Raw genomic sequence first — 25,677 nt, forward strand, 5'->3', positions numbered from 1 at the left:
ATAACCACCAGCTGCCAGGAGCACCATCCTTAAAGCCATGCAGACTTCTTTATCTGTGTTATGCTGCCCTCTACTGCTTTACCTAGGAAGTGTGTCCACTTCCTCTAAGAGTCAGCTGAACAAAGCTATGAAAAGATAACCTGCAAAAAGTTATGCATTAACTGCAAAGTTACGTCGATTCCAAGAAATGAATTCCACAAGCACATTAAAATCGTCAAAACAGTGGTGGTCTTTATTTCCATCAGACATGGTAACAATTGGGTTAATATGAATCCATTTCACCATTTGTGAGATGTGGAAATTAAGGAGTATTTAAAAAGTGAATAAACCCTCTTCCAAAAATATATTGGATAATACATGTGTCTGAATTTTACACTGACCCTCCAATGAGCCCTTTACGTTATGTGACACGACAGTTTTACAAGACAAAATAATCTATGGACTTTTTCAGCCTCTGATTTGTGAGCCTTCAAGGTATCAGGAAAAGCAAGTTTGTCCCCCTACACAGCTGTAAGTACATGGATTTCAAAAGGGCCTCACCTCAACGCAAAACACCTAGAGGTCCACCAATCAAACCAAGGTAGAAAAAGTACTGGAATAAACACTTAAACCTTAGTGTTCTGGAGGGAAAGTTAGCCTTAGCTTAAGAACAGAAGATGCATTAGTGGTAATCTTTCTAAGTTTAGAAACTGGGCTTTGGATAATGCAGTTCACACTTGGTTTAGATCACCAACTTAGAAATCACAGACTACAGAAAAGTCTTCAAACAAATTGAAGTCGTCTCCTCCCTCTCATCTATCACCCAGGTACGTACCATATAAATAACAACTGTACTACAGAGCTCTTTGTACAAATCAGAGACTTTCAACAGTAACAGGATTTCACTCTAGTGTCAAGTTAGCAGCCTGTTTCTGATCGTGAAAAAATCAGGACTAGTGAAGAATTAACCCTGAACCACGCACTCCCCCTTCTTGAAGTTTTCTTACAGTCTTGCCAAGGAACTCACATAGCCACAGAAAACCTGACTTTTTATTTATTTATTTTTGTCAGGGTGAGGGAAAGGTGTTAAATAAAAGCGTCTCATCTAAAGAGAAAAGGCAACAAATCAATGACTAGTTTTCACAGTAAAATGCATCAGCTTTGTAGTTTCATTTGAAACCAAGAACAAATCATGAAACGTCATGAAAATAAGAAAAAAATCTCCTAGAGTGATTACTAAATGAAGTTAAAATTACTACACTAATCAGTAAACCCCAGAAGAAAAGCAGATGCCTCGTATCACAGGTACTAAACATTTAACAGTATACATTTAAAATAATTCCATAAACTCTGTATGTTTGGCAACGTTGCACATTTTCCCCCTAAAAAATACAGTGTACAGAAAAAAAATCTTCGTATTCCCAGTATGAACTCCAAAGTGTAAGCTCAAAACCCAGAAGTTAGAGATCAGCTAAAAGGATTTTAAATTATTTACAAATCCAGCAGGTAGAACTATCGTAATGGCTTCATTTCCATCCTTGTAGTGGCTTTCACTCTTATCCAGCAGCATCCACAGTAGAAATCTCTTCAGACAGCTTCATCATTGACCATCTGTCATTTTAAGTAATTCTAAAAGTGCCCCAACAGCTCCAAAATAACCCTTCAAACAAGGCAAGAAAACAAAACTAATCAAACTCCAAAGGCAGACATAGGCACGAACGTGTAAACCCTCCTATTTTAGTAGAGCAATTAAAAAGACCTTTCTTACAAAATCAACCCTGATGTGCAAAGTATTTTCTGTATCTGAATTATGACATAATATCTTGCTTAAGCACAAGAAAGCATTATATCAAGAAGAGTCTTATACAGTTCTCTAAACAGTAATATATATATAATATACGATTATAGAACCAGTGTAAAGATGCTGTGTGGAGGCAGCACAGCTTCCCTTATAAACACAGCCGTCTGACATTCCCCTTAAAAATGTTTGCTAAAATCCATCCTAGTTGAGGTTCATACAAAGTACCACATACAAGAGCACGTTTGGTAATCAGGTCAGGAAGCAGGCTAAGATGAGCGACATTTAGCAATAAATACCACAAGATTAGTGGTGAATTCAGGGAGCTAATGAGCAGTATTTTCCAATGAAATCAAATATATACGCAGAACTTAGCTTGTGCTTTCACTTCAAAGCAACATCAAAATTTTCCCTTTCAACTCCATCAAAAGTCAAAACCAAGACCTCTTCCATGCCAACAGAAGTTCAGCATGCATTTCCTTACCTCATGTTCCAAAAACAGAGCTTTCAGCTGTCCCTTGGACCAGTAATCCATAGCATAAGCTAGCACCTTCATCGAAATCATATTAATTCTGAGAAAGTTCCCAACAAATACCACTTTGTCAATGTTCTGTAAAATTGAAAATCAGATCAGCAAAGATTAGATTCAGCTGCACTATTTGTCTTGAACGTATCCTCAAGAGTCCTCTAGTGAAAAATCACAGCAAAATCCTGCCAAGACAGGAATTGCTAGACTCATGCAGCTCTATAAAGCCTAGCACTTGGTACACTTTGTTCTGCTGCAATTATTTCACTACAAACTGCAGTTTCTGTAGTACCCAGCAAATGACATACTACATGAACACCTTCACCTGAATACCTACTACTGGCAACCGTGGACATCCAAATGCAAACATTTACTTACTCTCCAACGACTTCAAGATACATTTGTGATTACACTTCTCAAAACAGACACATTTATTTACATAACTCAGGGTTATAGTAATCTATCCTCTTAGAATCTGCAGTCCCATCAGCATGCATTTGTATGCCTTCCTGAGAATTTATATTGCTCAAACCAAGAGCTTCTCGAACTTCAAAAGGCCACTATTAAATACAGCCAAGAATTCTCTGCATCCTCTGACAAGTCACTTTTGGCCCTACAACTCACTTCTAATAAAGGAAGGATAAACAACTATTTTCCTGTATGTCAATACTGTCAAACTGATTAGAACTTATGTCTGAATTTCATTCTCATAAAAATCTTTTTTTTAATATACATATTAAGTTGCTGTTACCAGAAATTTAAGCAAGAAGAACTTGAAGTGTAAGAGCTATTAAAAACTGAAAATAATAATACTTGTGCGTTAATCTATGTTGCTGTTATAGTAGACAAGTTTCCTATCTGCTCTATTTTCCAACATTTTTCGATTTCACATGGTTAGAAATTGCTGATCTCCTATATGCTGGAGTTGACAAGAAAACAGCTTTAGTATTTTTACAGGACTTAGAAAATGAGCTACTTCATCATTTAAGAGAGTCTTGCCAGCTTACTTTCGAATTGTTCACAGCTGAAATATTTGAAGTTGAAAGACAGAAGCCTTACACTTATGAGGGCTGGTGATGAAATGCTTGCTTAAGCCAATCAAACTATAACACCCTGGCAAAGATAGGCACACTTCCACTTTGGGGTTTAGCTCAACTATTCAACTGCCCTGCAGTAGAAAGTATACTTTTGAGTACAGCACGTATTACATACACATATTTGTCAATTTAATTGAACACTGGACTTTGTATCAATGATGCAATTAGAAAACCCATCCAGCACGTGTTTTACAAGGTTTGTAAAGATGCTGACACGCTCTGCTAGTATGAAAAGTATAAACCAAGGAGATTGGTTTCCTTTACGTTGACCTGTTGTACCTAGGACAAACTGTTGCGAATGATGTGTAGCCAAATGGTTCCAGACTATGGAATTTTTCTACTCTCCTGCCAACTTCGTGCATTAAACTCTCCTTTGAAGTTCTGCAGGCTGAATATTTCATTTATTCCCTAGCCTCATTTTTTCCCTGCACACATGCAAGTCATTTTCAACACAATATTAAAACTGCAATCACTGAAAAAAAGAAAACTCATGCTTCAGGGCATCAATTGATTTTTATCAAAGTGAGCTTCACTGTAACCCTAACCTACACACAGCATTTCACAAAACAGTATCAAATTCAACTGTTTTTTAAGCATACGGCTTTCACTCAGGTATTTCATTCACCAGATTGTTGCAAGTCAGAGCTGTATCTCGCAGACCATTTGGGTGTCTGAAGTATTTAACAGAACAACTGCATGACTTTTTCATCAAAGAAAGCTGCCTTGAAACGATGTACTACATTTGAAGCCTCTTTTAATAACATGCAAAGCCAATTATGTTTTCTTTTGTTTAACCCACAGAAATTTATTTCTCAAATGTTGGGGAAATTTTACTTTGATGTTGTCTAGGATGGGAAGCAAACTTGATCTATCAAGTTACACTCCATAGAATGCTACAGATCACATCTAGTTTTTAATGTTTGTCCACAAAACAAAAATGTTAGCAACTTTTTCACCATGACTCAGAAGCATTAGTTTTCATTAGCAGCCTACTTCCTCCTCTGAACACATCACATGTGGTTCCCTGCTGCAACTCTCCATGCTTTGATAGCCCTGTACAATGCTGCTTGAACTCCATGCCACAAGGCAACACTGTAAAGAAGCTGAAAGCAAAGAGAAGACATGAGAGAGAATCATCAGGACTGAAAAAGTCAAGGTGACAAAAAATGTACATAGCCACTTTTCACAACGAAGAGAGTTTATCAGTAGCATTTGGTAGGAGCACACAGATATTCAAAATATTTTATAAGTGGCTCCAGAAAAAGATATTAGCAACAAACATTTATTGGCATACAAAGTTCATCAACAGAATCAAAATGAGAAATCAATGGTATAGAAATGCTGAAGAGATTCAGCAGCTGAATCAAAAACCGTAAATGAAATTGAGATTAAAGAAGTGAAATGACAGATGGAAGGGAGAAAGACTTCAATACTCAGACATCAGTAAGTTCCAGATCAGCCACTACCACTCAAGAAAGGCTGTGATTAAGCGACAAGTTGGTAATTACCTGCTATTTCTCAAAGCAACACAATGAAAAAAGAACTCATTGAAGCAAACAGATGGTGGTTTGAAAGTTTGTTTGGGGTTTGGGCTTACTTCTTTGAAAATGAAAAGAATAAAGAAAATAATCACTTTTTCTTCTTAATGGAGAACATCATAGAGCTAAAAACAGCAGCGTATGAAAAAAAATTGGATCAATTTCTGGAGATCAGACAAAGAGATCAGTTACCATATAATAATGAAGGATGGAACTTACAGCTCAAAAGAAATCCCTACACATTTTTAAGAAGCTGGAAATAAGTATGTATGAAACAATCCAAACTTAGTTACCACGTCTAAAGAAAAGAACATGACAAACAACTAACAGGAGTCTGAGTTAGAATAATGAACTATTATCTTCTCTCTGATCCAATACAGTAGGTGTCATATCTATGGGAATATTTAATACAAAATACAATTCTAATCCATTGTACTATGGAGACGAGCCATGTAAAACAACCTGCCATGGTATAATGATGTCTGTTATTAACTAAGAGGCAATTAAAAGCATGAATTTAGATTACAAAGGCATTCATATTTATTACAGTTTGAGCACAACTGGGTAGCTCCAAGCATCAATGGATCAAGCAGAGCTTTAAAGCCAACTTCTCTGCCCTCTTCCCTACTTCTGAAGATCAAAGTACCTTATACTTTGCACCAAAGCATACATGGCAAATCCAGAGCTAGGACAGAGCATTAAACAGATGCATATTTTCCAAGGCCAGTTACATATCAACTATGCCAGCGATTTGAACGTGTTCTGACATTACTGAGTTGCTGCTAAACATCTTAAGCTCATAGTAAATACACCATCTTACCTCATTCAATGCACACATGCGAGCAATAGAACCAATGTTGTTGGTGATAGTAACCAAAGTAGCTCTGGCCAAGTCCTCTTTACTAATGGAATCTCTCTTTTCTTTACTCATCATATGGCCAAAGCTGTGGGAAGAAAATCATTCAGTCTAATATGGGTATTTACAAGTGCTAAAAGCCTGCAGAAATGCATTTATTATTTAGTACAGTTTGCTTGGATTTTATATCCATCAACTTTAGACATAATAAGACGTGAAAACTGATCATACAGAAAAGACAAAAAGAATATGTAAAAATGGCTGCTCCTTTAAGTAACTGCGATTACATGACTACATATAGTACTGCTTGTATCTGTTTAAAAAATAAAAAGGCAAGAAGTAAATAAGAGATCCAAGGACAAACTACATGATACATTCAGTGTGACAGCTCCACAAGGACACAGTGCATATTGTACGGACTCTGCACTCAAGTTCAGCATGCACAGTAGATTTCCTACGAACTCCTTGAAAACAGCTTATTTAAAATGTACCTTGAGGCTACAGCAGAGCCTTGAAGGCCAAACCGCTCGTAATCTCCTCCGTAAATATCCTTCACCAGTTTATCCACATTGGTGCTGTCTCCTTTTGCAGCCATTTCTAGTGCTTCTTCGAACGTCTCGCAGCCAGTCAGCAAGCAGCAGAGGCCCAGGAACGTTCCTCCTCCCAGGCTAGAAAAGCACATTTCTTTCAGATCAGCAGCTTGAACTAGCTTTCACCACAGCTCTTCAGACTCTTGGTTTCAAAATGGTCTACAGAGCTACCAATCATAGTCTTGTAACTCTTCTCTTGAAGAAGTGAAGAAAGACACCCTTGGCTGAGCTCCTGTTTAACACACATTCATAGTTCTAACCAAACCACTCTTCCTAATATCTAAACAGAAGAAATCATGCAAAAGAAATGCTTGATTGAGAATACAGCTCAATCTGACTCTGCAAATATTGGTCTGCTACTGGTGGCACCCTAGCAAGGGTTGTACCTGAGCCTGTGCAAGGTTTTCAAGTGATGCGACTCCTCACTCTGAGTTCTACAGAGGCTGAGGCAAACATCTGGGGCTGATGCCTTGCTCTGAACAGGAATCAACGGCCTGGTACAATATCTACGGACTGTATAAATATAGCAGGGAGCATTCAACTATGTCTAACAGGTTGCTAACTCATTATTAAAACTCTACCATGGACTCTGCAGCCTTTACAGCCATGAACTTCAGCTTACTAACCTTTACATACTTCCTTACTATTTTTTAACCTTTGACAAAGTTTACTTATTGGCTCGGATCAGAATCATGCTGACTGGGGCCACTGTAAACAAGAGGACCGGTGAGACACCACATACGCACTTCACAAAAATCACAGAAGGTTAGACAGGAACACTGTTCAGTCAGTGCTGTTAGATTATCAGGAAATCCTTTCAGAGCACAACCAGCAGTGCTCTAATACATTCAGTATCTGAGCAGTGGGAAGCTGACATGAGCTGTGAGACAGTATTGATTTCACCATCTGTAACAAGTCAACAACTCACTGCAGTCATGTTTTTCCTTTTTGTAATGGAAAGGATTAGAAGTACATCTACAGATATTGAAGGGGCTGTGCTTGAAAAACAACTAGAACTGCAAGAAAATCAAAGCCTCTTCAGTTTATTCTGTATTATACAGAAAATGGCTCATGTATACATTTATTAAAAGATATTCTAGATAAAGCAACAGAAGTCAATGTACAGTCATTTGCAGTGTTTATGAAAAACTTTATTAATATGTGCCATGCCCTGAAGAACACAGTGCAGCTTTGGAAGGAGACAAACTCAAAATGTTTCTTCAGTTGTTGCTTCAGAAATGGACTTTTTTTTAAGGTCCTCATATTACTAACATGAAGCATACCAATGAGGGGAAAAGTGCATGGATGCATACATGCTTTAAATACTAGTTGAAAATGTGTGCATCCAGATTAAAGTAGTTCCCTACAACTAAGCATTTATTGTGGTCACATCCATGAGTCAACTTAATCATGCCTTGGGCTGTCCTGGGACCTTAAGAGCAAAATTCTGCATCTATGCCACTGAACTGCCAAGCTCTTAAACAGAGCGACCACATCTTAACCTGCTCCACTGAACACAGCCCAGAGACCATTTCAACTCAGCTGCATCTTACAAACAATTCCAGAGAGCACTAGCTGACACAAGCAGAACACAAATAATCAAATTCCAGTCTTTACACACTGCCATTTGTTAATTTACCAGCATCATCCAGAGACTACTGCAATCAATAAGGAAGCAAGATCCACCAAGATTCCTCTGCCAAAATCCAGTGGCAGGAGGCAATTCTACAAAGTTCTCCTGTATTCTGGATACACACCTTAACTGTTAAGCAAGAGGCTTTTGTTCAGCCCAAATGTTTTCACTCCACTACTCTGGCTATTATGATGGACAATCAAAGGATAAGGAGAACATCCATTTATCTGGACAGCTCTATTTCAGTAACTCACAGCAAGAGATAGGAAGTAGGAAAGAACACCAAGAAGAGACTAAGGCAGCTCCAAAGCTGAGAGGATAAATGTTTTCTCTGACCTAAACCCTGCTCTGATGAAAACCTGGGCCATTTCCAGTCTTGCTACTACCGAGATTTAAAAGACACGTGAAGATGAGCACGACACGGAGCTGCATCTACAGCCACTGTCTGCTTATATCTCCTGAATATTAAGCAAATAAACAAATGTTTACCTGGATCCTGTGACTCTCTTGTAATTGTCCTTAGAATACACAGCTAGGATGCTGACTCCTGAGCCCATGTTAACCAGCAGCATAGGATAAGGATTATCAAGGCAGTACGGCTTCTTCTGGCACTGTTCAGGATCTGTAGGATTTTCAAAATAATAGCACTCTGGTTGGCCATTGAAACCAACAGAATCAACATAAAGTAGGCCCTGGATCAAACAGTCCAATTCATCCAGTTTGTGGAGCTGCAGGTCAGCAATCTGGAAGGGAACAAGAAATTAATATTTTTTAGTCTAACTCTACACTGAGAAGGAGAGAAGGCTCTGATGAAGCATTTTGATCACTTAAATAGAAAAGCATTATGCTATTTAAGCAGTGCAAAGGTCTAAGCATGAAATCAAAAGGCAATGACTATTGACTGACAATGAGTTTCTCTCAAAACAACACCCTATGCAGCACTGTCCTTCAGGTCCTTTACCTTCAAAGGTAAGCAAGCAATCCAGGAAACATTTCCCTCTCATTTACATTCTGTGGCAGACAAAGTCTTCCCCTTCATCCCCATCCCAAGTGGGCTGCCCTCTGAGGCTTTTAGGACATTATCTGACCCTTGTGGTCAAAGCAGCACTCCTCAGGAAGCAAAGTGCTTTAACTCATCATCCAACTACATTTTCCCAGCAATTTAATGCAGTATTCGATAGAAGTAGTGAGGTCAGGAAACTGCAGTTAAACAAGAAGATAATTCAGGCTTTACGAAGTACACATTTTTATAATAACATGCATTGAGTACGCAGTGGATCATGCACTTAAGATGTTATTTTAAAGCATTTCACCAGTGATCTGAGAGCTGCTTCTTTAAATTAAAATCGGAATTTTAAAACCCCTCATGAAAATGTACAGTTTTTCGCCAAATGCTGGGAATGCTTTCTAAGAAGTAAATACAAATAACCTCAGGCACATGCCCCAAGCATAACGTTCCTAAAAATTTAACCATATCAGAAGGCAGAAAAAAAATTCCAAGAGCTTAAAACAAGAATTCTTTCAGATCTCACAGGTCACCCAGGACTGCACTTCAGCAGACAGTCCTACTTGTCATAGCACTCTGTTTACCAGAATTAGAAATTAGACTCATTTCCAGAAATAGGATACAGTGACAATCTGTAGGAAGTATCCTTTCTAGATGACACCGTGTTCAGAATAGAAAAACTGCTCATCCAAATCATGAGGTCATTTGCATCTTCACACCTGTACAATATGTCTCATCTGCTCCACTTATATCAGAAAAAGCAACAGGGCACTGGGAGCAAGTAGGAGCTGTACAGCTCACAGCTGCTTCTCCAACATCTGCAGGATGTTTTTCTTAACAGCTAATAGAGAAGGTTTATGAGGCTACTTCTCTCCTATTTTTAATCCTGGAAGCTGAATTAAGTCACTATAAAGATAAGTTATTTCTGTGGAACAGGCACAGCCAACAGGTTACATTCTTTTGAGCTATTTAAATCTCTCCCCTTAAGTTTTCTCACTCTTGCATAGCTCTAACTTGTCTGGACTGAAAGCTGCTGTGGTCTGTCCTGGTTTTGTTCTTGCCAGTACTCCAAGCCACAGAAGAGAAATAATACAAGACAAAAACTAGCAAACAAAAACCCAAGCAGATTAAAAGACCTCAGTGTAAATCCAGTTATTCATAGGACAACAGACACAGGTGGGGGTCATTTCTTGTGCATCAGCATTTTCTCCAGTACATTTAAAATCTCTCTCTATGGTTTTCTTTGTTACCATTTGTCTGTACAAATTTCAGTTACAGAAATGCAGTATTAAAAGACTTGAACCCAGCAAATAGAAGAAACAAGTGCAAATTGAGAGGTGGAAATTAAAGGAGCATTACAAAAATCTTAGGGTTATTATTTGCAAATATATTGGATTTCAGCTATTTCTTGCAATTAGAGAAGAAACCTCCAACTAAGAGACCTGTGGTAAAAGGGATTAACATAGTAAATGACTCACTCACTTCCTGACAATGTTACAGAGAGCCCATAAAGTCACAACTAGTTAGAGGCTGTATTTGTTTTCTTAAAACCCGAGAAGCATTGCACATAGAATCTTGATCCCAAAAGCTTTACAGGCCATGGTATTTCTCTGGTTAAAGTATTGCAAGAGCCCCATTTTCCTCATTTACTCTGTTAACTGTATGTATGGGAACTGCTGAATCACGGCCTGAACCACTGATTGGTCACCTGAGGTGAGCACCAAGTCAGCCATGGGGGCACAGGTGAAGGTGATATACCTGTGTGGGTGGAAGGGGTGGAGCCTAGTTCCTCCTCTCTCAAACCCCATTTAAGGGCTGACCACCACCAGGGAAGGATCTCTTCTTGGAGATCCCTCCCATGTGGAGTCCTCTGCGAGCCTTGTCATCTTAAAGGTGAGCCATCTTCTCTTTTGTATTACCTGTATAACTGTTTGTATAGAACTACTTAAAATATACCATCTTCTATACTATTCCCTGGTGGAGTATCGTCATTAGGAGTTATTTACTCTACACTGTATGAACTAGATGCAGCACGACAAAACACCATCCAACAAAGATGCATTACTCACAAACACACTGTGAAAGAGAAGCCCACAACACAAGGAGTCATTAGCAGATTTATGGCCCTTTCTGTCTAAACCTCTGCCTGCCCTGTAGGCCAAACAACCAGCCACAACCACTACACTTTCATAATTAGGTAAGCGTGAGTGCTTGCAAAATACCAGCAAGCAATACAAATCTAAAAGAAAATCACTTCAGGCATCAGTACAGAAACACAGACAAAATCCTTGTTTCTACCAACACTGCTCAGCCCACCACTTTTAAAAGGACAGAGCAAGAGAAACTAATCAGAGGTTTCTTTCAAGTGTAAAAGTTTTATTAGGTCCAACCCTCCACATACGAAGACATTAAAACTGACTCTACTTTTCGTGGTTCTGTGCTACATATAACAGCTGATATACTCTAAGAGGAAAAAACATATGCCACTTTCTTTCGTATATAATGTTGCTAGAAAACAAAACCTCCATCCCTGCACTGTTACAGCAATCTGTTTCTCATTTTCGGAAGGCATGAGCCTGGCATTCCACATGGATGCCTGCATTCAGAGACCCACGAGCTCTTCATCCATCCCATCTCAGAGACTCTGGGCAGAACAGCTAAGCCACCAGCTTTTTCTTCCTAAGTGCAAATCAGGGCAGTTGCAGGAAACGCAGTAATCCAGCCCCACACAACGAGCCTTGCTGGAGCTAGGGCTGCAATCCCTTCCCAGCTCCTTTCACTGCGTATAAAACTGCTTTTTCCCTATTCATTCTTTGCTCACAGTGACCGCAGCAGCTCAACTGCATCACCAAATAGATGTGCCTGTAAACAACATAACTAATGTATGAGCAGGCTTACGTTTTTTTCTCCTGCTGCAGTCACCTGACCTCACCCCACCCTCTTCATCCTCATCTTTCAGCTATACAAACTGCTTGCCTTGTGAGAGCTGAAGTTTACGTGCAGAAATACAGAAGAAAAATGGAAGCACTGTGAGCAAGCCAATTTTAACTGGATGTTTTTCCTACAATTTTTTATAAAAATGAATTTGTAGGTACTTGTAGGTATTTTCCAGTCCTTTACATCCACTGGAATAAAGGCAGACAGCGTACTGTTCTACTTAGCCTGCTCTGCACTCCTGCAACTGTATGCAGCATGCATCCTCCCTAGAGGAGTTTTACGTCAGAAAGTTGTGCTGTGAGAGGAAGAACAGCAGAACAGAGCAGTATACAGGGCCTTGAAGGGAAAATTTACAATGGTTACAGGGAAACCATATGTAAAGTTTATAACAGAACATTTTCCTGCCTTATGGCTAGACCATAGAAATTCCTCTTTCAAACTGTTTTTAAATACTGGGGTAAGGAAGGGAACAGAACACAGCAGACCTCAAAGAATTCTTCAGGCCTTTCAGAAGCAAGGACTTTAGGTTAATATCTGGACGCGACACAGTATGGGTTTGGTGAATGCTTTCATGTGACACCATGCCTCAGCAAACTCCTGAAACAGCTTATTTCAAAGATGTGCAGGAGGTCCCTCGTTACCACGTACAGACCTATCCTAAGGAAAATAAAGCACACCTCTAGTTTTAAGCATCATAGGAGCACTGGAAAACAACACTGCGTGCTCAAGACTCTTTCATAGTATGCACAGCATCAAGCCAGCCTTAGCTGTATTCACTTATCAGACAGCATGCCTGCAACTCAAACCCCGCAAGATCAACACTGTGGTAACCACAGTAGGGCAGCTGACAAAGCCTTCCTGACAGGAAAAAAACAACCAGTGCCAACTCGCTGCTCCTCTCAAGCATAGAATCACAGGAGTGGAAGAGTTAGGTCATGTTTGTTTGTTTTCATGAGCATGTAAATATTTCCACCTCAGGCAAGGAGAACACCAAACATCCCAGGCCTCTTGAGATGAGCTGAGGGCAGCCATGACCTACATGCAGAGGGGAAGAAGCTTCACGGATCAGCATCAGTAAGCATAATCAATACGCATACACCCCCTCAGTGAAGCTGCAGCTTGAGTAAGATTTCATCTGGTTGAATATTCAAACTCTGAACAGCTCTGGAATTTCAAAAATCCGGTGCAGTTCCAACTTCATCTATAGAACGGGAAATACTTCTGTAAGAAACTGTTAAAACCGTGCAAGTTATTGCATTTCTAATTATCAGCTACAACAGCCTTGCTTTTTGCCTGGGCTTTTATATTCCTTCTGGGTTTTGCTCCCATTCTGTTTTGTTTTATTATTATTTTTTATTATATGTAATAGCTCAGCCTATCTTTGCTTTCCATCTCCCTCCCATTATCACTTCTCCACTTCTATAGGTATGTGCTTTGCTTTCACCTCAAACAAAACCCCTGTCCCCAAACCTGCTCCATTCCGAGCTCTGATGCAATACTCCTCCCCACTCCTTCCACACCCCGAGGCCAGGAAACATCCACTCCGATTAAAGCAAGACAAAGACTAATACAACTAAAAGTTCCACATCACATCCACTGAAGCAGAAGAGAATTCAGGACACTGCATCAGCTTAGGGCAGAAAAGCACTGGCCTGGGATGCTCCGCAGCAGATTCCCTCTTATCCAGGTGGCTGGAAGGACACCTTCCCTCTCTCAACAGAGAGAAGATGCACACTGTCTCTCCCCATTCCCCTCTGAATTTTCCTTCCTGCAGTGGCAGTAATGGAAGGTATCGTAGCTACTTCACCTGTTCTCTGGTTGACTCTTAAATCCAGCCCAGTCTCCACACTACAGTCCAGCACCAATAACCCCCAGCAGAGGTTTCCAGCCTCCTCATGTAAATGAGGTGCAGCATGATTCTTGTGAGTCTTACGCAAACCTAGAGTTACAGAGCTCACACATCCTGCAAAACAGGGCAGTGAGTCCATTTATAAAGATGAATATCTAAAGGTAGGTTGTAAAGAAGACTGAGGGAGGCTCTTTTCCAGTGGTGCCCTGTGTCAGGACAGGAGGCAATGGGCACAAACTAGAATCTCTTGCGCTTCCTCTGAATACGAGGAAACAATTTTATGATGTGCAGGTTGCCCACAGAGGTTGAATAGTTTCTTCCTTAGAGATCTTCAAAAGTCACCAGGACATGGCCCTGTGCACCGTGCTCTGGGTGTCACTGCTTGAGCTCCAACCAGATGAGCCCTGAGGTCCTGCCAACTTCAACCACGCTGTGAAATACAGTCCGCTAGTCATCCGCAGACACTGCTCATGTCACAAATGCTAAGGAAGGACAAAGTTCTTTCCCTTACAAGTTATTTTTCTTACAGATTATAGGGAAGGTCAAAATCTAAATCTGTGCTGGTAACAGACTTCCTCTCTCACCTTCCACCCTGCTCTACTAAGTGACTGACTTTTGGCTCAGGTCCTGCTTCCACTGAAGTCAACAGTGAAGCTTCAGCAGAGCCAGGTCAGGTCCAGGTCCCCTAGTTATCAGGGAATAGGAATTTCACAATAGGGCAGGTTTTAGACAGAGGTCTGAAGAGTCAGTCCTTTCTCCACCCGCCCATGCCGCCCCACCCCCCCTTGATCCTTGATCTAATTCACTTTACAAATCTAAGTGTTTACAAGTTTACAAGTCTAAGAGATTATTTCTCATAATGGCAAGTTTCTGTGGAAGTAGCATGACTGCTATCACAGAAGAGGCAAAGAGCTAAGAGCTTTATATGACAGACACAGGGTCAAGTAAGTCCACGTCCTTTCCATATCCTAAAGAGGTGATGCTGCTTATTATAGAAGATGGGAGATAACAATAAATGGTTGGAGAAAGCAGGGAGAATGATCAGAATTAGCCGACATTCATCTATGGCTTAAATGTACTGTTATCTAAAGTAACAAGTCAGTCATAAGGACCAGTCATTCAAAAAGGGAAGGAAAAAAAGAAAGAAAGAATATATACACAAGAAAAACCTAAGCTGGAAACAGTTCTTACTGTGAATTTCTTGCTGCTGCTCTTCAGTGAGCATTAAGTATAACCATATGGTCGGTAAAATTATTTCAGTGGTCTAGTTTAATGAACAGACTCAGTTTTCCTACTTCCAAGGGAAGTATTCAGATCTTAAGAGTGAATTAAGCAACTCGAAGGCTACTGATTGTTACTGCTAGCAGTCATCACACAGTCCTTGAAAACGTCTCCTTTTTCTATCCAACAGGATCAATCATAAGACAAGGAGGTCAGATGGTCAGACCTCACTGGCTCTGTGGGTTTAACTGCCTTCCTATGACAAAATACACAGTCTTCAGGAAAACAAAAGATGCCTCCCAATTTTACTTTTTAAACACACAAAAGCAATAGAGGTGTCCAGTACAAGCCTATTCAACTTTAAATTTAGAGATACAAAATCAGACAAAATAGACAACTATGACAGTATTTGCTTGTTTATTTTAAGGAGAAACTGCAATTGCAATTTTAGAAGCAAACTTACTTTTGGATTTGAGTACATTATTCTATAACATTTGGATTTTTTAATCTTAAATCTACACAACCCTGAAAGCCTCACGAACATTTAGATATACTGTGAAAGAGAAATAACTTAAAAGCACGTGCATATGGAAAAGGAGGGCTACAACAAAACCATGTTATCTTTTGTTATCTCTGTTAACTTCTAGAACCATAGTTTATTTTTTCCACATAGGTTCAAACAGTAAGATTTAAATCCTCCTCCCTATAAGGCGCTATATGATACTGAGTTCTGAGACTCAGCACTTGTTCTCTAGTTCTGTAGATACTAGAAAGTGATCAAATATTAGGATCAGGCATTTTAATACTTCGAGTACATTTCTGAAAAGGTTGTCCAATGTCAGTTTAGTCAACAGAACACACTGAGATAGCCAGCTGCTGTTAAAATAGCTAACGTGGTATGACAATTTAAGTGCTAGTACTCAGGATGCTTGGCCCTTCTAGAGATATTAAACAAGCAAACCTTCATGTAATTGACAGTATTTTGCTTCTGTAATACTCTGTGATATCACAGCTTGAGTCAAGAAATGTTTGTTTTACGAGACAATAGCTGTAAGAAAAGGTGTCCAAAGCACTCACCTCAGGTTCAAGTGCACTTCACTGATTGCACAATACTGTAAAACATTCTAGACAGACTTTTATAGTGTTTTTCTTAAACTACTTGCATGTAAATGCTGTAGCACACAACGTAGGATTTTATATCCATAACTGATTTGTTTTGAGACCTCACTTATTGTACAATAGCTAGCTGCAACTTCAGCTAAAACTTCTAGCACCATATCCAGCTGAACTGGGAGAGAGTGGTCCCATCCTGAAAAGTTGCCTGTCTTCAGCAGATAAGGTCAAAGCCACGCAGAGATGTCTTGCTGTGACAGCAACCAAGTAATTTCTAGTTCAATTCCACAGCTGTGGGAACAACGTATGTGAACTTCCTTATTAAGGAGCCAATTCTAGCTATTATTCCATGACACAAAAGAGAAATTTGGGGATACTGACCATACTAAAGAAATAATCAGCCTCTTCAGAAAGCCATATAATGACCTGATTGTTACTATGTACTGTGATCTGAATCATCCTTGAGCATATGCAAGCATGCTCCAGAGCCTGAATTATGGCCAAATTCACTACTGCTAGGACTCACTTCATCCCATGTTGCCTGACATTACCTACACAATGCAAGAAAGACAAAATCTGAACCTTCTGAAATCTCAGTCATCAGTAGAGCCTAACATGCAACTTGTAACCAGCCTAAAGGACAAAAAATCTGGTACTAGCAGTGAACTGCTACAGCAATTAACAAAAAAAAAACTTGACACTCAATTAAACTAGCCTCTTTCACATCAAACAATTCACTTACTGAAAATCACTGCACAACGGCTTAACAGGTGGAGTTCTTGTTCACCTCCTGCAGAACTCTCCTCCCCTGAGGAACCAGAGGCTCTTAGCCACCTGCCAGGTGAGGGGTATTAACAAAGAAAAACCTGCTTGTATTGCAAGATGCTTGGAATTAAAAGTAAAGCAAAAACTCAGAGACTGTAATTAAAAATTGCTTGTTAAATGGGCATGATAGCTCTCTATACAGAAACAGTTACAGAAAAGCAGCTGCTGTCACCTGTCACCCCCCAGCAGCTATCCCCCACTTTCAACATCAGGTTGGAAGCTATTGACAGAAGAGTTAGAACTGTTTAAGTAAATATCTCACTTTAATCTTTGTGACAACAGCAGTATAGGATAACTAGCTTGACTGGCAACTGCCTCCCCAGTGACTTCCTCAGTGAAGTTTCAGGCTTCAAAGATACAGTAACACACCCCCAGTTGACTATGAGGCATCTGATCACCACAGCAATACTCTAACTGTATTTACTTAAGACACACGACACAGTAATAATTCAGGTAGAATACACACCAGCCTCCATATCCTCCCTTGTCCCCTCTATGTCCTCAGCAATTCCACCAATTAACAAATATGCATCGATACTGTCAGTCTTAAAGAATTCCAATGAGCAAAATGTGTTATTTCATCCACAAGTTTTAATCAAGACAAAAAAAATAAAACAAAAACAGTCATTGGAGTCTTTGTCTTCCCACCCAGGTGCTTCCCACTGAACACACACAAAATGTTCACATACCGTTCTAAAGTCCTCCTCAAATTTGTAAGCTCCACCTCCTGTGGCACAGAGCGTAGTATGCAAGCTGGAGAAGTTCTTTTCACTACCCATCTGTATGAACCTGTGCATGGCACAGCTGGGAAAGCGGATGAAGTGCAGGTTTCCTTTGCGTCCACACATAGTCAAATTTTTCAGTTCTAGGTGGACATCACGAATGCCAGTTTTACCATAGGCCGTATTGGAGGTCAGGTATTTCCTAATGCTTTTCAGGTTTTCCACCTCCTCTTGTTCCTCTTCTGCAGTAATGTCCTTAGGTTCAAAGTAGACCAGTTTAACCAATGTTCCACCAATATCCATTCCAAACCATGGAAATGCTAAGGATGGGGATGTGGGGAAGAAGAAAAAGAGAGCCACCATGAATACACAGGTCAGCCATAGCACTTAAAATATTTGTTGAATGACAGTTTAGTGCAAGTTATAGTATCAGCTGAAAGCTGGTGGTCACTTAGGTGCCTAGTTCACACATACTACATCCTAAGATAAGACTCCATAAAGCCTCAGTTGACAAAAAGAATAAAGAAAGAAGTCACTCTCTGAAGAAGCAGGTTCTAGCAACACAGAATACTTCTTCAGTAAACACATCTTGACAGAACACACCCACAGCATTTCACCCAGTCTGACTCGCAGCTCCCATTCTTCAAGTAAACTAGGTGGGACACAACCAAACAGGAGAGCAACATTTCTTGAGTCACACCCCCACTACCTAACACCTCCAATTCCCGCTCTGATACCAGTCCCAATGCTCTGTCTGAAGAGCAGCACGCTGCAACTCTCCCGTTCTGGTGGGAGTGTCTCCAACCCACCACAACTAGCATCTCTTACAATTCTTGCACATACCAGCAGAAAGAGAATGAGCTGTTTTATATTCAGTGTTTAAAATCCACTGACAGTCATTTTTCTACTGGTGTGTGCATTAGATTATCAAACAATTACACAAGAAAGGCCATTATTTGCTTCTCAGCATGCATGGGCCACAACCTGAATCAGGTTGGTCTGCCTGCTCTACTTACGCATACACAAGTTTTAAACTGTAAGCCAGGTAACTTTATGAAGCAATGAGAAATGAGAAGTTTGCACAAGTCAGAAACAACACCTAGCAGTACTTCTTAGACAAATTTAAATTAGAAGCATCAAGAACAGCAGTCATGCAATCACATCCCTTCTTGCAGCTAGAAGCAGCTAGGCACCATAGAAGTGTGATCCTCCCAAGCAGGGCACCCCAACTTAGTGCTGAGGTGAACTGCAAACCACAGACATCATAAGCATTACTGTCTCTTCTGCTGGTGAACCCAGCTATAAACAACTTGGGGAAGGATTTGAGTAAGTGAATCAGATACTGATCACTCTCTTCTTCCTCAGGTGATCACAGAGCAGTATTAAGTTACTAAATTTCAGGCTGAAAGAAGCTTAGAGTCTTACTTAGTCACCACAAAGAGCTCAGCCTGTGCCTCCTTCCTGGCTGGCTGCCTGAGCAGCTCCTAAGTCTCAGGATATTCTGTGATTCTAAATTTCACAGTTGTTATTAAAAACAGAAAACAAAACAAAACAAAACTTCAGTGCCAGATGCTTAAAACAGCTGTTTTGTGCCATTACTGGAAAGTAAAGGAATCATCAATTTCTCCCAGCTTTCCATAAGTACAGGGAGAACATAAAGAAATAAGCTCCCAGGAAGTTGATTGCTTACTCTGTTCACTTTCCCTAAGAACACCTACTGTTATCTACTGGGAACCCTGTTTAATTTCATTTCCCATTCCCAACAAGCTGCAAGATACCAAGACAATGATACAAAACCTAACCTGAGGTCGGGTATGCAGGCTCCCTGAAACGTGAGCAATTCAAGTGTTTTAAAAACAGAGTTCATTTTGATGAGGCAAAACACCATGCAGTAACCCATAACTCAATCACTTTTGGAATTAGAAGAGAAATATTTAAGTAAAAATAGTCCAGTCATACTGTACTGTACTGCATTATAATGCAGTGGAGCTCAGGACATCAATCCCATTAGAGATTTGCACAAATCTTGGCTTAAGCTGCTGAGAACTTTAATTACTTGTCACACTGGAACAGTAAGTCTCCTCCACCTAGGATGCATCTTAATTATACAAGTAGGAAGCTAATATTAAGTGCAGTATAACTGGACAGTGCCATACAGACCCAAACTAATGCTAACTAGAAGCAACACTCCAGTATTCTCCCTTGTGGACATAAATTCTGCTACAATCCATCTGCTCCCACAGCTGCTATGAAGCTATTGCGCAGATTTAGTCTTCGAGAGGGTAGAAGCATTCCTTTCTCTTACCATTACATATCTGGCAATAGAAATGTGAGTACTAATAACTTACAGTTACCCATAAATGACTGCTAAGACATTTATATCTTCACTTTTTGAGAAGTCATAGTTAAATCATTCACAAATAAGTACTGTTAAAAAAAACAAAAACAAAAACCAACCTACTGAGTTATTTCAAGCCTGTACAGTTCTTAGCATAGGTACATGATGCTCACTTAGAAAACAAGCAGAAATACAAAGACTGTTTTTTCCCAGTAGATCTGAAGCCCTTCCATTTTGTGGTGAGCTGCAGAAAACAAGGACTTTGCTCCTAAACCAGCAGCAGTTTTCTTCAGCACAAATAAATAAAGAATACAAGATCAGACCACAACAACTGCTACTTCAGTGACAGAGCTTAGAATCCTTCACAGCTGCTAACACTGCCAATCTGCCCCAACTCCTCTGCAATAAAGGAGACATATTTTGACTCATTAACCAATTAGGAAATCAATCAAGCGTCCAAGTTGCTAGCGAGTGCTGGTGATATTCGTGTAATTTCATTTCCATATAATGAAAATCACAGCAGAAACATTCATTTATCCCAGTGATGATTTTAACTCTTTATTCGTTGTAGCTTTTGTAACACTCAATAGACCTTGAAGCAAAACACACCACTCAAGCACCATCAGGTCCCCCCGGTGCCTTCAGACAGCCCTCCTTCAGTAGCTGCACACTTACTGCAGCTGAGCTCCATCTTCCCAAATACTGCCTCCAATGTGCCCACTGACTCAACGTAATCTATGACCATAGAGAAAATAAAACTGCCTTACTGTAACTCTGAACTGCACTAAGCCATAAAGAGTGGTGGTAACACTAAAACGAAGGCCTGTATCTGATAGAACTGATAAAGAAAGCACCAAGATGAACCACGCACTCTTAAAAGTCTACTATAAATCCAAGGCTCCACTTATCTTCTTGTGAAAACGCATTCCCTTTATGTTAATAAACAGCACCAAGTACTTATTGGTCTGTTAACCAGAGATAAAATCTCCTATTAGTCTAAAACCTAGCAGCTGAGACATGTGACAATGCAAACCGAAGGTATCACCAGCATTGCATAATGAGGTAATCTGATGCACACTAACAGCTGTGCTATCTGGGGGAAAGGTCCACCCATGAGAAATTCCATGACACACTTCACCTAGTTTTTACACGAGCTCTGAACAGCGTGAACCCATAAACCTTTTCCTATAAGGCATGTTACACACAGAACTGAAGATATTTATCTGATTTTTCAAAGCCCTACAGTTAACGTATTATTTAAGGCAGAGAAGAGGGAAAGGAACATCAAATCCTAACCCACTCATGCACAACAGCTCAGGGGAAGTAGAGGGAACTCCTGTGTCACTCAGCAGCAGCGCCCTGTTGAAGGGGTTAACAAAGGGCAATCTCCTCTGTGTATTTAAAAGACAACAACACAAAGTTAGCTGTCTTACTACTCCTCAAGTTTTACAACGAGATGATTGCCCAATTCCTTCCACCTGTCAGACCTCGATATATTTGGGACCAATTTCCAGCAATTTCTTCTTTTGCTAAAGCTGTCTCAGCTTGTACACCTCCACTTGCAAGACTGGCGTAACATCTCTGCAGCCCTTGTTGGGCAAACCTGGCCAGCTTCACTCAGCCTTTCATTAATAAGGAATTTCCTTTTCCCACACTTGTCTTAGTTCCCCCCACCCCCTCAAGCACAGGTACAGTATCTCAGTATTTTATCAGTAACTTGAATGGTGCTATCAGCACTCTTTGCTATCTCCACCATGAATATCTTAGATAAAAGACCTTAGATTCAGCTGTCTTGTCTTTTTTTCCCCCCTCCCTGACACGTGATAAATTCCTATGATTTTATTTCCATCTCATTTCCATTGCTTGATGCATTGGTGAGCTAAGAACTTTTCTGCCTTAACTGGGGCTGGAAGAGAGGAGAGAAAGCCAAAGCTAAAAATAGAGGAGGGGGAAACAAAAACAAAACAAGTCATGTGCCAGATGGGCTAACATTCTCACTGCTGCTTCCCATTTAAGAAGTTGATAATGATTTTTGCATATTTCAATCATTCCTTCCCATTCTACAGTTATTTTGAGCAATCCAAACCTGCCTTAAAATTGAAGCATTTGTTTTTTTTTTGTGTGTGGAAATAGAATATACATCTTGGAAGATGAATTTTAGCTGCTTAGTACAGGAAGTTTCTTCAAACCCTGCAGAGCTACAGCTAAATAAATCCCTCAAATGTTAAGTGAAGCCTTCCAGATCATTTTCAGCAGCAACATCTAGCTGAATGCTTGCCTGCTCAGCAGCAAGAAAAAGAAAAACCTGCATAACAGAAGGCAGAGCTGTTTGCCAGGCAGTTGTGACCACCCACACATATATTCTCTTATGGGTCACTACCTGATCTGCACAGCCTCATGGAAAACCAGCCTACCAAAAGCCAACTTCACGAAGCTGTAATAAACAACTACCAGCTGATGAGAGTTCCCCCCCCACCAACCAGCCTGACAGCACCCAGCGGCACTGAGAACATCTGCATACATTTCCTATTCCTGCTGGCTAAGCACTACCTTAGCAGTGCAGCTGGGACTCACAGTAATGCTGGCCACAACACACCAACCAGATCAAGTGTTTCCCATCCGCCCTGTTTTTTCAGGCAACCCTAGCATCTGTCTACATGAAAACCAGCTGAGGACTGACTCTAAGCAGCATGCCACCAGAAGTCACAATTACAAACTGTGGGATATTCCAGTACTCTGGACAAAGTTTCAGTTGCCAACACCACAAACTTATTCGCTGTGTTGACCAAAACCATTTCGCTTCTCTACTCTCCATTAAAATCTAGACCATAATTGTGGCATTCCACATTTAACATCACCACTAGGTTTTCCGCAATAAAAAACGTGGGCTTAAGTAGCACTACAATGGAAATAATGGCCAAAAACATTATTTGCTGAGAAGTAACGACTAAGTGCTTAGAAATGAACCACAGCAGCTATAACATTTATTAGCTGTAAACAGTCACGACGCCTCTGAACACGCATTCCCTGACCTCCACCTATTGCCTGCTGACTTGGGGCGAGATGCCAGATACTGCTCTGAACAGAGAGCCCAATGTTGTACCTTCATTTAAGAAAAGCAATCCAATTAAGGTGTCCAGCTGCTTCTTCCCTATGTCTCTCATAGGATAATGCTGTGAAGCACTAGTCTAGCTACCTGCCATGCTGAAGGCTTTGTTTTTACTTGGCTGCAGTGCTATTGCACAGGGATCAAGGAGGGCACTTAACTCTTCCTTCTGCTTCTTCTGGTCAAAGATCCCATTTAAACTAAACACTGTGACACTAAAGCAGGTTTCCAACATTGGCAGAATTCACCGCACTTGAACATTTCATTCTCTGGCAGAGCACTTCTGAGCACGAGGCATAGTAATGGTTACTTGTTCTGTTTGTCACACTGTGCTGTGATACAGAAAGGCACCCCAAACCCTAGCCTCATAACCAGCCCACACCACTGTTTTGAACCAGTCTAACACCCCAACAACTCATCTTGTTGAACTAACCACACAGAGACCAGCTTCTAAGCAGAAGGGAAGCAGCAGGTAGGTCAGAAGGACAACAAAGCAGATCCAGGTTCCCTCTGAGCATAGGCTGAACAGCCCAGAGCACAGTCTCAAAAGGGAACCTTCCCTTCTCTGAGAGGAAGAAGGCCAAGGAACGTAGAAGTCGGTCTTGCTTTGGCAGAAAGTAAAAGCCCTCAACATGTAATTTGTGGGGACTTAAAGGAAGAATTATTGCTATAGAAAGACAGCTTCATGTGTTGGAACATTGGGAAATGCCAATTATCATCCTCCCCACGCAAAGCAAACCCCGCAATCAATACTTAGGGCTTACACATCATGTGGCAACCACACTGCATTTTGCAATGTGTCCCCAAGCACAGAACAAACATCTGCAGAGGCTGGGATTAAACACAAAAACCAGAAAAACGGGACTGTATAGTGTGTTCTGGATATGGATGCACTGAAAATTTCACAGCACCAGAACTGGAGTCAGATTTAAAGAACTTTTTCAACCTAGGACAATGCACCATCACACTTTCCTGCGAGACTAATATCAAACAGCAAATTTACTCTTGCACATGAATAAAAAACAAGATCAACTAGAATTTATGTATCTTATTTAGCAAAGAAATACCCCCACACAACAGCTTTAAAGAGTTCTGGTCTCACCTGCTGCTTCCATCCCCACTCTCTCCAGAGAGCCCACAAGCAAGGGCTCAGCTGTTGCACGTTTCAGGCAACACAGCCACTGCCACCTGGGTCTGCAGTCTGACAAAGGTTTTTTTTTTTCCCTTCAAGATATGAATGTTATGATATCCTTGTTCCATCTGGTTTGAGTAACTACGTTAATCCCTTACGAGCCTTTGCTCTGCAACACTAAAAACTATTCTAAAGTTTGATACGCAAGTGCTGTATCCTCTTACTTGCACAAAATAAACATGCAACTTAATCCAAGAGCTGCAGCTTTTGTTCTTGAATGAAAATTTGAAGCTGCACAAAAACTCCACAAAAACCGTTGGCACCAGAGAGTGCAGTAGTCACCAACACACTGCATTTGGTAGGAGCCCACACCCACGTTAATTTTCCCCAGGTAGCAAGAGTACTATATGATTCTGCAACACAGAGAACACGCTGAGGCTAGGGGCATGCAGAGCTTAGCAAAAACATCTGATGAACAGAAGGCTCTGATAAAGAAGTGGCCTTGGAAAAGCTGCATCCCTCCAAGGCTGTTTATGACCACTTTGTTCTGCTCAGAGAAAAGCCCATGCATTTATTTCAGTATTAAAAAACAAAACAAAACACCGAGTAGTGGAACAGCACTGCCTACCAAACAGAGCTATCCCAGGGAAACTGCAAGCCTGCCTATCCTGCATTACCCTACCAGAACGTGCTGAACTTGGAACAGGAAGGCAAACGTGCAGTGGTTCTACTTGAAGGAATGGCAAAGTGAGTGTGACCAGAGCCAGGGTGCTCCCCCAGCTATGTTGCTCTGCTGGTAGTGGCTGCCCGGGCACAGTGCAGCAGCTCTGTACCTGTATACAAGTGAAATACAACCAAGAAAATGAAGCACGTTGCTTCCTAATCACCGAGCACATCACAAACATAAATATCACAGCCTTAAAACACGAGGCAGAACAGCCAGCCACTTTACTGACACCTCCCAGACCAACAAAAAGCCAGAGGCAGCGCTCGTAAGCAGCACATCACCAAATCACAGTGCCCGCCTGCACATTTCTCCAGCTAAACGAAGCAGCGCGGAGCCACTGCACCGCTCTCCCCTCCACTCGGCGCAGCAGGACGGGGCCGCGGAACAGACCCCACCCGCGACCGCTACTTACAGCGCTGTTTCTGCGCTATGAGCTTCATGGGCACGTCTGGGAGGCTGCGCGGCCGGCGGGACCCTGCTGCCTGGCTGCCGGAGTGCCGTCCGCCCGCGTTCGCGCCGGGCCGCCGCTCCCCGCCCGCCGCCGCCCCATTGGCGCAGGGCGGGGCCGTGCCCTGCCTCCGCCGCCGCATTGGCCGCCACCGGGGGCTCTCGCTCCGCCCGGCGCGCCGCGGGGGGGGGCCGCTCTCGGGGCGGGAGCGGAGCTGGGGTAGCGCGGGGAGGGCT

At 41.2% G+C, this 25,677-nt stretch overlaps 1 protein-coding gene across 4 annotated transcripts in view; it reads right to left on the bottom strand.

The window, feature by feature from the left end:
• Positions 1 to 209: 209 nt before the first annotated feature.
• The window catches only part of PANK1 (pantothenate kinase 1), a 34,135-nt gene continuing 8,667 nt past the window's right edge, over positions 210 to 25,677 (bottom strand). For 3 of the 4 annotated variants that reach the window (XM_065746166.1, XM_065746164.1, XM_065746163.1), the window contains 6 exons: positions 17,658 to 18,010; positions 8,507 to 8,760; positions 6,286 to 6,462; positions 5,759 to 5,882; positions 2,262 to 2,387; positions 210 to 1,639 (listed from right to left, as the gene is read on the bottom strand). In XM_065746166.1, coding sequence (XP_065602238.1) covers positions 1,580 to 1,639; positions 2,262 to 2,387; positions 5,759 to 5,882; positions 6,286 to 6,462; positions 8,507 to 8,760; positions 17,658 to 18,010 — 1,094 coding nt within the window. In that variant the 3' untranslated portion in view covers positions 210 to 1,579. Of the gene's footprint in view, positions 1,640 to 2,261; positions 2,388 to 5,758; positions 5,883 to 6,285; positions 6,463 to 8,506; positions 8,761 to 17,657; positions 18,011 to 25,405; positions 25,521 to 25,677 lie in introns of those variants that run through there. The other variant, XM_065746165.1, reaches the window with a different exon arrangement.

This window comes from Cyrtonyx montezumae, unplaced genomic scaffold (assembly GCF_038088225.1).
Source record: "Cyrtonyx montezumae isolate F1298 unplaced genomic scaffold, pur_monq_1.0 scaffold_4, whole genome shotgun sequence".
In the NCBI taxonomy this organism is placed as follows: domain Eukaryota; kingdom Metazoa; phylum Chordata; class Aves; order Galliformes; family Odontophoridae; genus Cyrtonyx; species Cyrtonyx montezumae.